General features: G+C 39.6%; 1 protein-coding gene across 3 annotated transcripts in view; it reads left to right on the top strand.

Annotated features, from left to right (window-relative positions):
- The window catches only part of Lama2 (laminin subunit alpha 2), a 583059-nt gene that overhangs the window by 552070 nt on the left and 16085 nt on the right, over window positions 1-14904 (top strand). For all 3 annotated transcript variants that reach the window (XM_041653904.1, XM_041653903.1, XM_041653905.1), the window contains 3 exons: window positions 5618-5766; window positions 10993-11169; window positions 11385-11550. In XM_041653904.1, coding sequence (XP_041509838.1) covers window positions 5618-5766; window positions 10993-11169; window positions 11385-11550 — 492 coding nt within the window. The remainder of the gene's footprint in view (window positions 1-5617; window positions 5767-10992; window positions 11170-11384; window positions 11551-14904) is intronic.

The following is a 14904-nucleotide window of genomic DNA, read 5'->3' as shown; positions in this document are numbered from 1 at the left end:
ATCAACTCCCCCTCCCTCATCAGCCCGAAGAGCAGTCAGGGTTCCCTGACCTGTGGGAAGTCCAAGGACCACCCACCTCCATCCAGGTCTAGTAAGGTGAGCATCCAAACATCCTAGGCTCCCACAAAGCCAGTACGTGCAGTAGGATCAAAACCCATTGCCATTGTTCTTGACTTCTCAGCAGTCCTCATTGTCCACTATGTTCAGCGATTCCGGTTTTATCCCATGCTTTTTCAGACCCAGGCCAGCTGGACTTGGTGAGTTCCCAATAGGTTTAAAAGTTTTAACAGAAAATAGACCAGCATGGTGGCAAACACCTTTAATTCTAGCACTCAGGAGGCAGAAGCAGGCAGATCTTCATGAGTTTGGAGTCAGCCTGATCTATATCATGAGTTCCAGTACAGCCAGGGCTGCAAAGAAAGAAATCCCCCTCTCTTCTCTCTCTAAATACACATACACATACATATATATTATAAAGAGGGAGATATAGATTAGATAGCTCTAAATTGCAGATAGATAGATGATAGATAGATAGATAGATAGATAGATAGATAGATAGATATCTCCTGGAAGAAATTTAGTAAACAAAACAAGGCTGTAAATTCAACCACATTAATATTAAAACTCTCCATTCATCAAAAAGCATAAAATGCAAGCATCTATCTGAAAAGGTATTGTTAATATAACCTCAGAAAATCTAGTAAGCACAATATGAAGCAACTTTCAGAAAGCAAGAAGCAAGTGAAACATATTCAGTAATGAACAGCTCTGACCAGACATTCCACTGGAGAGAAAGCACGATGGATGAAAAAAAACAATAATAATAATAATAATAATAATAATAATAATAATAATTAAATATTCAGCTTTGTGGTGTCAGAAAAATGCATTTTCAATCCACACTAGATTTTATATCCATTGGAATGGTAAAACATTATGAAGTATAATATGACCAAGTGCTGGCAAGGCCTTTGTTAAAGGCAGTTCTTACTGCTATGGACAGAGGAAATTGATACAGAGCTTTAGTGACTGCATTGAATCCGTTCTATATGGTAGACCACGTGTGAATTCTACAAGCCAGCCTTTTCACCCCATGCACAGACCTGAACAATGGCAAGTGTGCACAATGAGATAAGTATTAAAAAAACCAAATGATTAGTTCTTATTTATAGTACATAAATGAAAAAGGTCCCAAATATTTATCAACTGGAAAAGAGACCAGTAAACTAGTATTTTGGCTTAATGGTCTAGAAATCAGGAGTAGCAAGGGATAAATTACAATTTGACAAGACAAAATAGATAGATGAGAACTAAGTAGCAAAGAAGATGCAGAACACATTCTGACATCACTTGCATAGGTTTCTGTATGAAGTACTGAGTATATTATTTACAAATAAATATGTAAGTCTTTGAAAATAATTTTTAAAACCCTGGGATAATAAATCACGTAGTAGTGGTACCTCTGAGGTGGGAAAGCAGGAAGATGGATGGATCAGTGCCAGGAGCCATCCCCAATGCTGGACAGGTCTCAGCAGAGGGTATAAAGAGCTGGTAAAGGAAGGATATAAGCCAAGCCATGATGATCTGGAGAATCTTGCAGTCTGACTCACTAGCAGCCAGAGTGCTTCTTTATTTATACAGAATTTAGTAAGTAGGGATATGTTGTTCCAAAACATAGATCATATGTTCCCAAACATATCATTTTTGATTTGGGACATGTGTTTCATTTCCCTTTGCTTATCTTTCAGTCATCACTAATAAACTATGACAGAACAGAGTTATCATTTTTTCCAATCATTTTCCCTCAAGTTTTGACATCATTGATAAACAGGGTTATTATTTTTACTCATTAACCCCATAACACAATTTTTAAGAATCTAGGGGGATATGAAATGTTGTTCTCACACTAGTTGCTTCTGTGGCTAGGAAAATTTGACCAAAACAATCTTCAAGTCATCCGGGCTTGCTGCCACTTCCCAAGAAATGTATTATTAGCTCTTAATGGTCAGAGTGCCCAAGAAATATCCTCTGGTCAAAGCTGGTGCAGTTATTGTTCAAATTCTGTCATAATACAATGTCTATATTTTATATTGTTACAGAATATAAAATACCATCTTTCTACATCATTTTTTGCCCATCAGTATAAGCCTCTGTGTAGGACAGAGGTCGCTTCAGCCAGTATAACTTTATTGCTGTCTATGCGATGTAATTGCCTGGGTGTACAGTGGGAAGAGGCTTGTGATCTGAACTGGGGCCAACTCCTCTAGCCCACTGAATCTTCTTGACCTTTTTAAGTTTACTTTGTTTTGATTATTTTGTTCTTGAGTAAGTACAGTGACAGATGTTTCAAAAATGTCTCATAGCCTCTTTATGTATGTCACAACCTCCAAGGCATAAGGAAGACCTTCAAGTAGATAAGGATATCTCCCTAAAACAGGGTAGGGGGGAAATAGTATGTTCAGGACTGTCCTGGGGAAGTTTAGAAATAACATTCCTGGGAGAAGGCATAAATGATTTATAATAATATTTCCATCAATCCAATATTCCCAAAATGTACAAATATTAAAAGTCTCCCAAGTATGCCACAGGTTGAGATGAAAACCAGTGGTGGTATGGCGGCCCTCATGTGGCTCAGCTTTGCTGGATCTTTGTCAAATAGCTGTGCTGGCTTTATGACTTCTGCCATCCCCATCAGATATGGTTGGGTCATCTCTCCCTTTTTTGTTTGTGAACTTAAGCTCTGTCCTGAGATTAAAGAAGAGAGTTTGTAAAACCTTTTTTTGTAACCCAGAAAACAAGGCAGGCTCCAATGAAGCTGTAATTTGCTGGTGCAAAGACTGCATGTTTGTAGCTAGTTTAGAATTGTTTCATAGGCCATGGAGGTGGGGAAAACTGGCTGCTGATTCATAGTATTTGCCTTGGGTCCTTTACCTGTGAGAGGTGGAATCAAGCCAATTCCCTGAAGTTTAAAGGAACCCTTTTTACCTTTACAAAAAAGGAGGTAAAAAAAAAATCAAGATTCCTAACACTGTTTCCTTTACCTTGAGGAGGGTACCAAGGCCTGTCATTCACTTTGTAATCAAGGTTTTCTTTGTTTATACTAGTTCCATGTATTTTGAGGCAAAACCCCAAAACTTAATGATTCAGTCATAGTTTGTCAGCTTCTAAAATTTCCCTAAGATTTTCTTTTTAAATGATGTGTTTCAGATCCAATAGCTCATGCTCATTGTTACCACGTATGTAATATTTTCTATAGAAGACTCAATTTCTTATACAGCTCATCCTCCCAGGGAATCATCCTAAGTTTTATTCTTAACATCAGCTTTCACAAGAATTGTTACACTGTCCCAGTTCTAGCCTTCGGTGAGTTGCCTTCAACAGCAAGGAGTTCAAACATTAGATCTGTCAAAGACATGGAAGAGTTGTGTAGCCACTTCCAGCAACGGCAGTGAAGGGTCAGTCCAAGTCATCCAAGCATGGTGATCTTTGTCAAGCAGCAGCTCTAGGATGCTTGACACCACCATCTGTATAATCGGAATTCAGGGATACAGTGAAGGGTTAATCCAAGTCGTCCAAGCACGGCAATCTTTGTCAGATCAGTAAGAAGCTCAATGGATATGAAATTCTAGCCTTTTCAATTGCATGGTAGATTACAGTTGATTTGACAAGAAAGCATAAGCATGCCTTTTAGCATTTTCATTGTGAGGACCACACCAGCTCTAATGAAACTTTCTCGAGGGGCTGGAGAAATGGCACAAGGGTTAATAATGCCTGCTGTTCCTGCAGAAGACCCAAAGGATGGCTCAAAACCACTTGTAACTCCTGCTCCAGAGGGCCGGCTGCCCTCTTCTCCTTAGACATGCTTCTGAACTCACATGCACAAACTTAGGCACAGATACACACCTACAAACATAATTTAAAAATTTTAAAAAGTTTTTAAAATATTTTTCTTGCCACATTGAGGAAGAAAAGTAATACTTATCTTCTCACTGAGAGGAATGATCATTGAGAAGGTATAAAGAAGAGTGCCACCAAATCTTCATCTTCTAATTCTGAAAAATCAAATTCCTTTCTCGTTTTTGCAAATGATACTCAAATTATATTGAGCACCAAACCAAACATTCTGAAATTTTCATCACATCCCCTTCGCCACTGCCAATAATTAAACACCTGCCAGCTCCAAATTTCTTAGCACTGAATAAATGGATTAAATCACCAGATTTCAGGCAAATTTTTAAAATAGAGTGTGTTCCCATTAAGACAATTAACATACAAAGATGTTAAGTATGAAATCAAAGCACATCAGAAATGAAATTTTAATGCCCTGAACATTTAATGAGAATGAATATCTAGCTTTTAAAATCTTTTAATATTTGTTATCTTATAAAGGAAACAGTGTTAAATTATTCAAATGGGCTTGAATCAGTGCTGTCCAAATGGACACATTTTATTTGTGAAAGCTAACAGTTGAAATATCCAGAAGGTTATATGTGGTTTTGTTGTCCTACATGTGCTTTTGGTATCAAACAATCAGTTAGAGTAGTTTTTGAGTAGGTAGCTTGTGGTGATCCCACTGAGGGATGATGAGGGACAGTCTGCAGCACATTGTATATGGGACACGTAGCTGCATGGATAACCTAGTGAATTATTGAAGGGATGGTAATGCTGATAGAAAGAAAACATGTTAAACACCATCAGTTACTCACGGAGCACAGAACGGTCACTGTGTAGCAGCTGCCCTGGTACTACACAGGAAAGGCAGTGCCTTTAATATCAGCTTTGGATGCTTTGGATACAAGGATTGCATCCAGTCTCCCTGGAGTTCATAATCAGATATCAACACCATACTGGTTGCCTTGGTAACACTGACAAGAAGAAAACAGGCATGTTTTTTTGTTGGAAAATTGTCTTCCTTCTTTCTAAATGTGGGAGACAAGTTGCATGTTTGTGGCAGTGATCTATTCCACCAGCTTGGAGACAAATTAAAGTCTAAGCACTCAAATGCCACGAGATTGAGTCAGAACTCATTTCTAGAAACAAGCGGCCCACTTGGGAGTAAAAAGGAAAATGATTTTGTTGACACCCTTTGATTCCTGACAGTTCCTGAAAGTTAGGACAGCGGTAAGCAGAGCTGTTAGGTTGAGCATTAGAAACTTGTCAGACAATTGATATTACTGTATCTACCTGCTCCCTTACCCAAGAAGTAAAATAGTAATGGATTTTTAAAAAGACATTTTTATATCCTTATCAACTCTGTTTAAGTAAATATTGAGATGCTAAAGAGATGGCTTAACGGGTAAGAACATCTGCTGTGCAAGCAGGAGGACGTGAACTCAAATCCCTTGAATCTATAAAAGCAGTGAGTTGTGGCTATATGTGACTAGATATAACACAGCCCTAGAGGAGGCAGAACAACAGGATATTCGCCGGGGTTTGATGGATGCCAGCCTAGCTCCGGGTTCAGTGAGAAAGCCTAGTCCAAGTGACGGAGGCAGAATGTTAGAGTGGGACCTGACATCCTCCTTTGGCTTCTCTGTGGTTGGAACAGAACATCAATTATTCCATCTGTCACATATACAACTCCTGCTTAATCCTCAATACCCATTTTTCCCTGCAGGCCTATTATGCCATATTCCTCAACAAGGGCCGTCTGGAAGTGCATCTCTCGTCGGGGACACGAACAATGAGGAAAATTGTCATCAAACCGGAGCCAAATCTGTTTCACGACGGGAGGGAACACTCAGTTCACATGGAAAGAACTAGAGGGTAACTAAGAATAGCACACTTGCTGTTACTCTATCCATTGTGAACTCCCTTTGCCAGCATACCTCTTCGCCTGAGCCTCCCTGTGTGGACAGACCACACACTCCAAACCGTGACAATGTACCAAGGTCCTCATTTTGTGTTTGGGAGCCTTATAGGCAAGGGCCTGGGAGTGCTATTACTAAGGTTTCCATTCCCTGTGGTTCTTCTCACACGTTCACGGAGTGCATCTTCTCCAGCTAGAGATAAAGGAAAATCCCTCCCCTGCACCTTGCAAGTAGCCACTTTTCTAATAAGGTAATCATAGGATAGCTGAGGTTGAGCCAGTAGCCTCTGGCTGCTGCTAGTTCACTCGGGTTCCAAACCAGTTATGGCAGATGCTTAGAAACCCACCATCAATACTATGGGCACGACAGTAGCTCTGAGACCAACTGTGCCTCTTATGAGTGTGCTTCTTCTCTGTCTGTTCCTTAAAACAGCATGCAAGGCCCTGTAGTGGCTTTCTGAAAGAAGAGGGTAGAAGTAGAAAAGGGGAATGGTGGCCATCTCTAATCATGTATAGTGACCATTTCTCTATCAATCTCCAAGAATACTTGTCCTTAGTCCTGAGCAAGGGACTCATCCTTGAAGCATATTAGCTGATTTTTTTTTAATTTCTGCACAATGCTTTGTCCTTACTTTACTGGGAAAGTCATCTGTGTTCTTCATCAAAATCTTATGAAACAATTCAGAGAGGTAATTAGTTCAGAGGGAGGATGAGAGGAAAAGACAACAGAAGCCCAGAGACTTGGGGGCCTCAAACCTCCAGACCAACAATCCATTTATTAAACCAAAGGCAAAGAAAAGAACTAGAAATTCAATCTGATGAAATCTCAAAACACAGAGAGCACGAGGGAGGGTAGCAAGGCTGTGAATGCGGAGTGATGCTCCAAAGAAGCAGGGCTATTGTACTTTGGAGGTCTATATTTTCTAATTGTCCTCTTGTATAGATAACAGTTTAGATAGTTAATGAGGTTTCTTATTTTCTGAGTAAATAATAAATCCTTCTTTGGTTTGTTCTGTTATTGTGATACAGGGCATTTGTTTGTGAGCTGAATTAATTCTGAGCATCTGTGTTGTGTCTAGACCAGGGGATTTGGAAACCATGATTAAGAAAAATGAGTGATCAACATTCAGATAGCACATGACTTTTGCTGATTTAATAGCCAGGTATCATAGTTAGGGTATCTGGGGGTAAAGGCAGACCAGATTTTCTCACTTAAATCTTAGGGAGTACTTTAGAATATCAGTTTTGCCTGTCTTCTTGTATGCATGTTAGGCCATTTGCTAAACTTTAATCTTTCTCACTATGGGAAGGACATTTTACAAGTTCTGAAATCTCAAATAATTCTAACAAACAAATGCAAGTTTGAGAAATATAGATGGCCAAAATTCAACAACGGTATGTTATTTTCAAAAGAAAGAATTTAGAAATCCCATAATGTGTCACCATGTTATGTATACTAAGATGTCCTCTGAACAGGTGTTTCCTCAAGCAGGGCATTTTATTATGCCGACTTCACAGCTGTTGGCCATCAATCCAAATTTGATTTGATTAAGTTCTGTATACAATGCATCCCTGAAAACTGGTCACCGGTTAATCAGCCTTATAAACAAACAGGTTTGCCACTTACTCTTAGTTAAGAGATGATGTATTAGACATACAACTGTGTGGTTATCTAATTGAATGCCAACACAAGAGCCCATTTACTACAGTGTCCTTCTCAACACCCTAAGGTCAAAGCACAGTCATTGTCTACTCCATAAGCAAACACATGAAGCTGGTTAACCAGACATCACTAAAGAGCCTCCCAGCATCACTCAGAAACGTACTGCTTCATATAGCAATTCTAAGCAATGCCTGTGTTGAATTCTAGGCTGATTGTCTTTTAATCATTTTAAACTAAGTGTGAGAAGTGTATTAATATCCCTTCATCCCAAATGAAAAAACATGACATAATTTGCCTCAAATTGCGTAGCAGAAACAAAAGCCAGGTTTAAAACCAATTAAAACCAGGCTTAATGTCTCATTTATGCTTGGCCTGCTATTTGTTCATACCCAGTGAAGACTTCAAACATTTATTATTGCTAGGTATGGAGTATGGTATGCTATTACTAGTTTGGAAATCTTGCTTTCTCTCAATGCCTTTATACATCAGCTGTCAATCGTTTCTTTCCCTAAACTTCAGAATATTGTGGTAACTGGAGTAATACTCTTAAATTATTTGAAATTTTAGCTTATTTGACAAACAAACAAACATTGTTTGACAAAGTTTCTCTCCTCTTTTGCTCCTTTTTATCATCCCCACCCCATATTCTCTCCTTTTCTATTTCTTCCTTTTAAAAATAAAAATAAACTCACACCAATCATCTTCTTATGTCAATTCTGGACACTCAGGGACCCTTCCTTCTGTGACTGCCTTCATTTTGAACTTTCCCCTGGAGCCTACCCTATGGACAGCTGCTCTAATTGAACAAAAACTTTGAAGCCCTAAGGCCTAAAATAGCACCTTGAGTGGCTGGGATAAATGACTGAGTTGAGTGTGTCCTCTGAGAAAGCAGTTCGTACACAGGTACAGGATATAGCTAAAGACCAGCAAGTTAGGAGGTTTTCAGAAGTTAGGACTTCCAGAGATCATGATACAGACAATCTAAGCTTTGTCTCCCATAGCATTCAATATATGGCAATTAAAAACATACCATTTTATTTTTCATGTAAATTACAAATACTCCAGTTAATACCCGCTTCTGCATACACAACTGCTGATGAGTTGAAAATTTAAAAAAAAAACCTAATTTGCAAATAAGTACAGACGAAAGTACAAGAAGAAAATAATTATAAGGCTGTGAGAATCAACCACTGAAATTATAAAAGAAAATGGTCAGCTGACCTATATCACAGTACCAATGAGTGTTTACTGTAGAGTTTAACATAAAGTAGCCTATCAGTTAGAAGTTATAAATGAGGGGCTGGAAAGAGGGCTCAGTGGTTAACAGTCCATACTGATCTTGTAGAGGACCAAAGTTTGGTTCCCAGCACCCATATCACATGACGCACAACCACCTCTAACTCTAGTCCCGGAGCAGCCAGCCCCATCTTCTGGATTCCATAAGCCCCTGCCCTCACACTTGCTTATATCTACACACACACACACAACTAAAAAATAAAATAAATCTTTAAAAATAATAAAATGAGAACAGATTATCTCACCAGAATGGAAACGTTGTTAACATCCTTATCTAAAAAGGGAACAGAATCAATTATTTATATTTAATGTTTCTTGAATGTAAAATGCAAAAAAAATATATATATATCAACTGTAGCCTTTGAGCATTGCCCTTATTATGTACCTCAGCCTCAGGGCAATCTCTTAATTAATGTATTCCACTGTTTGAAGTAAGTGTTTTTAATCTCCATTTATAAATGAATAAAATGAAACTAAGCATGATTAAATAACTTGCCCAAGGTCACGCTACTAGGAAGATTCCACATTAATACTGAATTCCACTCTAGCCCTTTTAAAGGCTCACACTCCATCTGAGTTACAGCGGATTAAGGCCTGTTGTTGTGCTCCCTGGATGGAACAGGATAACTGGAGAATCTACCTTAGAAAGACAAGGCCCCCTGGTCCCTTAACACCCTAGTCAAGATCAGAAAGTTACCTCAATGGACATTCCTTAGTAGTCGATTAAATCCCCAGTTAAGTCTTAAATTCAATGCCTTAAAAGAAAAGCCAGTGCTTCAGCCTAGAGAACCCTGGCTGGGGGAAGGCGCTCAGCGAGTCCCTCACACCTGGTGGCTGTCAGGTCTGAGAAATCCCCAGAGCTCTGAGAGGTGATGTTGAACCCCCTGGGCTTTGTCAACATATTCCTCCAGAGTTTATCACTTAAAACCAAGTTCTCCCTAGCTTCCTTCTGAAATAAAGTCTTGCTTGTGCCTCTAACCCCTGGAAGAGTGACATTTTTGAGCCATGACAAAGTTTATTCTGTTCTATTTTCTTATATTGGAATTGTGGATCCACTGCTCAGTTTCAAGTCCTAACTTGTCTTAATTTGTTATTTGCAGCTTGCTCACCTCTCCTTCCATCCCCCCACTCTCTTACCTCCCTCCTGCTCTTTCTTCCCACTGCTCCTTTAACAAAGGTAATATGGCATTTTAAGGCTGAGTTTCCACCTGGGCACTTAGGTCCCGTCTTCAGATAAGAACTAAGTTCTCTGTAATCCATCTGCAATCTGTCCACGATGAGGAACAGCACTGTGATTACTGCTGGGACCAAGTTCAAAACCTGCTTGTAGAAAGAAAAGTAGAAAAAAAAAATGCCTTGGGTCGTTTTCATCATTAGAACTCCGTGTCTCGGTTCTTTGGCCCTGGATCCAAAGATTGTTGTGAATAAGTAGTGTGCAGTTCTCAATTAGCAGTGTGTGAGTAATCACTCATAAGCAAATTAGGGAAATTAATGAAACAGCCACTGAGGAAAATCACTGCAAGGAACAATTAGCTTGGTGTTCTGGCCTGCCTCTTCTATTCAACAGCCAGCAGCTACGTTCTTTATACAATGTACTGTAAGTGTTTGCTGTTGATTCCTGCAATCTAAGCTCTCAGGAGGACAGTTTGTCCCCTAGCAAGAAGATAATAGCTAGCACAAACCAAGACATAAGGAGCCAAACAAAATGCAGCCCCTTGCTGTGCCAAACTCACAGATCCTTATCTGATTAGACGCTGCTGTACAGCCCTGCAGCTTCTGTGCTCATAGAATGTGTGTTGGGCTGCAAACCTGGGTTGCCACCTGCATCAGAGATGCGTGTTGCAGCTGCAGGATTGCCTAGTTTCAATAAACTTTCAGTACACGTTAATGAGCGAGGCATGAGGCAAAGTCCGAGGGAACAATGGTGTTTGTTAGTTGCTTAGTGTTTAGGTCCTAATCATCTCTTCTGGGCTACCTTAAAAGCTATGGGAGATCAGAATGCCATGAAACATGCCTGCAAACTCCTAGCTGCCAATAGACTGAGGCAGAAAGATCAGATCGTAAGTTCAAAGCCAGCTTAAGCTACATAGCTAGATCTCTTTTCAACAATAGTAATAATAACAGCATAAGAGAAACTAAATTTCTGGGAGCAGAGAATAAGAGGTGATGGGAAAAGACGTTTCTAACTGTACTGGATGTCTGTTATCTTTAAATGTCTTTTCAGCATCTTCACTGTTCAAGTCGATGAAGACAGGAGACAGACACAAAACCTCACAGTGGAGCAGCCAATCGAAGTGAAGAAGCTCTTCGTCGGGGGTGCTCCTCCTGAATTTCAGCCTTCCCCACTCAGGAATATCCCTGCCTTCGAAGGCTGCGTGTGGAATCTTGTTATTAACTCTGTGTAAGTGGCTCTCATGTCTGCCGCTGTTTGCTTTGAATTTAATATGAGGGTCGCTGTAGCAACCACATTATCTAACACCACAGAAGATAATCCTTTAATGCAGACCTAGAATTCTATCCTGACCATTTCAAGTCAGAGTTGGGGTCTGATTTAATTGCTCAGGAAGAAGACAGTGAAAAATAAGAAAAACTTTCATTTTGATTGTATTTGATTAGCCCCATGGACTTTGCACGGCCTGTCGCCTTCAAAAATGCTGACATCGGCCGCTGTGCCTATCAGAAGCCCCGGGAGGACGAAGACGCGGTTCCAGCTGAAGTGGTGGTCCAGCCTCAACCAGTGCCTACCCCTGCCTACCCGTCACCTGCCCCTACCCTGGTGCATGTAAGTGTTCACGTGCACACTGCTTTCAATCCTTCTATTCTGAGTCATTTCCAGATCGGAAGTTGTTCAAGGTATCTAGTAGACTGTCGCTAGCTCTAGAGCACCAGAGACCTGTGTATAAAAACCTGGTCTCCTCACATCTTCTTTGGATTGATTTTATCTTCATTTCTTTTCTGCTAATTCTGATGTTCATAAACTGGAACTGATTTTTCTTTGAAGGATTGAAGAGGACTGAAGTTTTCTGAATCCAGATTCAAAGCCGTTTGCAAATCCAGTGCACAGAGATAACTGGACCAGTGTTCTGTCCCTTTGAATCTTACACATAGATCTCATATAATTTGGAGTCTTAACTTTTCAGACGGGTAGTACATAATTGCAACTATGCAAATATCACATAGATGTATGTTTGTGTCTGACATAATTTTCTATTGTATACACACATACACACAGAGGGTGTCACACAAAATAGTCCACATTATAAAATGAGGCTGTTAACCGCCCAGGTGTCAAATTCCATTAGAATTTTAGAAGACAATTTCTAACTGCCTGAAACATACTAAGCATATACTAATGCTTCTATTTGGTGTTTTCAAGACTTACTGTGTACTCACCTCTAGCCAAACCAATTCCATCCAATGTGAAATACCAATTGATGTCCTGTTTTCAGTAGAATGGACAAGAATTGGCCATCTAAAGTAACTCACAATTCACTCAAACAACTGGCCAGCGACAGGATGGGGATGCTAATCTATTAGATCAGACCCTAAATTCTGGTTCCTAATGAGCCTTTACTTGGCCGGCCCATTGAGGACTACTGGGGGAGGAGAGAGGTTCCAGTTTGCATTATTAGTAACTAAGAAACCTAGAACTTCTGAGAATTAAAGTCTTTCAACACCACTCAGTATTGTACTGGAGTTCTAGTAGGAAACTATGAAGCCAAAAAAAAAAAAAAGAAAAAAAAAAGGGTGCGTCTAAGAATCGCGTGTGGGTCAAAATGGCTTTTTCCAGAACTGACTACAGCTTACAGTCTCATCATTACTTCAGAGATGATCCGTCTCGCTGCACTCAGGAGCATAGGCATCGATCAAAATTGTGGTCCAGGGCTAACAACAGTGTAGCACACGTGGTCTTAAATGAATATCTTGAAAACATAAACTTAACACATAAAACAAAACTGAAACACAGCATTCTCTCCTTTAGTTTATTCTCTAACTGGTTCCTTTCCCTGGAGAGTCTTATTATGTGGCAGGCCAAGTAGTCATTGTTCAGAAAAACTGATTATCTGCTATAACCAACATTTAAGCTTCTGAAAAAAATGTGTCTTACACTACTACAATTATTATAATGAAATTACAATAATGAGTATATTACAATCACGATTCTTGTGAAGATATAATAATCAAAGGGCATGGTGTATGTGTAACTTTGAAAATTAGGGTTCTATTTTTATAAGATATTATTTTACTTTTCTTTTTTACTTTTATTATTAGAAGTATTATTGTCCCAGTCCTTACAAAAAGAGATGCCTAGAGTCACCAGCAGACAACAGGATGCCCATGGTCAAGTAGGGTGATTTCCCCTGCTTTACCATTGCTCCATGGGTGCTTCCAACAGATGCATCAATAGAATGTGTCCTATTTAGTTAGCATATTTGGTCAAGCAAACCCTCTTGGACCTTCTTATCAGTAGGTCTTCGGCTTTGAGTATTGGTTTATTTGGGTAGAAAAGATTGCTGGTAGAGTCTCTACAGAGCCCCTCATTTCTCCTTGTGAAATGGATAGCCCAGTCTGCGGTTAATATATCATCAGCCATCCAAAGTTAGAAAGTGTTTTCCTCATGTTATCTCACTTGACACAGTGCCAGAGTCCAGCATCCTCTTGTGCTTCTCTCTTATTATACAACCTGTTCAGCTCTAGGATATTCCTGTAAATTCTGCAGACTTTGCTTTAAGGGATTCTTCAAGCACTCCAGTGGCTCTGATCTCTGAAGAGCACGGTTTTCAGAAACATGAAGAGTTTTACAAATGAGGTTTTTTTTGAAACCTCTTATTCTAATTCAGGTTTTCACTTTCTCTGAGCAAAAATGCTTTAACTTTTTCGAAAACACAACACTGCACTATAGACAAGACTGACGCCAAGGGCTTGAGGAGCAGCCCAACTTGTAGACCAAAACAGATCTGTATCATGGGTAGAAAAGATCTGAGCAATCCCAACTCTTTTATAAAGCATTTATTTTAATGTGTATGAGTATATGTGTGATCCATGCAATGCACACTAAGTTCAAAAGGAGGGTACCAGATCCTTAAGACTGGAGGTGTGGATGCTCGTGAACCTTCCTGTGAATGCTAGAGCAACAAGTGTTCCTAGCTTCTAATTCACTGCAGAATGAAATCCTAACTCTTAAAAGGCCCTGTGGGAAAAGTCACAGTGTGGTCTCAGATTATACAAACAATAGAGACCTGAAGCCTGTCCGGTATTTCCTGTCCTACTCTTCGTATCCCTTTGTGACAGTAAGGTCAGAATTCTTATAGGACTTTTCAACTTCATGCTTTTTGTTTCATTTTAAAATGAGGTCTTGCTCTGTAGATCAGGCTAGCCTCAAACTCACAGAAATTCACCTGCCTCTGCCTCCCAAGTGTTGAAATTAAAGGCGTGTATCACCACACCCAGCAGAATTGTGTTTTAGAGGCTCAGCTCCTGTTTCATATAGTATGTATCATCCATTTTAATTTCTGTCTTTCCCTTTGTGGAAAACAGTGTCTCCATTTTTGCAGTGACTAAAAGTTAATAACTTGGTAATTTACTTTATAAAATACATTCATCAAAAGCCCAATGAATATAAGATTGATATCATTCTAGCTAAGAGGAAGGAACAGAAAGGGGAAGGAGAGGCCTCATGCCATTGCTCAGTGAGCTCTGGAGTTGATGCCCTCTCTGAGTATGGACACCTAGCTTTGAAGATCATTAGGCACAAAATTACATACTGTTCATAAACCTAGAAAAAGGTCTAGCCTGTGGTAACACCTCATCATACTGTGAATTCTTCTGTGAGAAGTAGTTGGTCTAACCTTTCACACTTCCAAGGTGGACACGCATACTGGGAACCCTTGGGTGCTGATGGCTGTTCTATTTGTAACAATTTCAAACTCAGGCATGAAATGTTTTATGGATCTTTGTTTCTAGCTATTTTTAATTCTCAACATTTCTGAGTTTATATTTTTAAAATCATCACAGGTCAATCTTGGAAGTGGGCACTACTGTCTACAAGTCTCATATTTCCTGACTGACAGGAATTCCCCTCCTTCATGACCATCGATATCTTCCTTATACCTTGACAGCAGCTTAGAGTGCAAAG

Source organism: Microtus oregoni, unplaced genomic scaffold (genome assembly GCF_018167655.1).
Source record: "Microtus oregoni isolate MIOR12 unplaced genomic scaffold, Mior012 000006F_ref0000085, whole genome shotgun sequence".
NCBI lineage: Eukaryota > Metazoa > Chordata > Mammalia > Rodentia > Cricetidae > Microtus > Microtus oregoni.
This window is presented reverse-complemented; position numbering and strand designations above follow the sequence as displayed.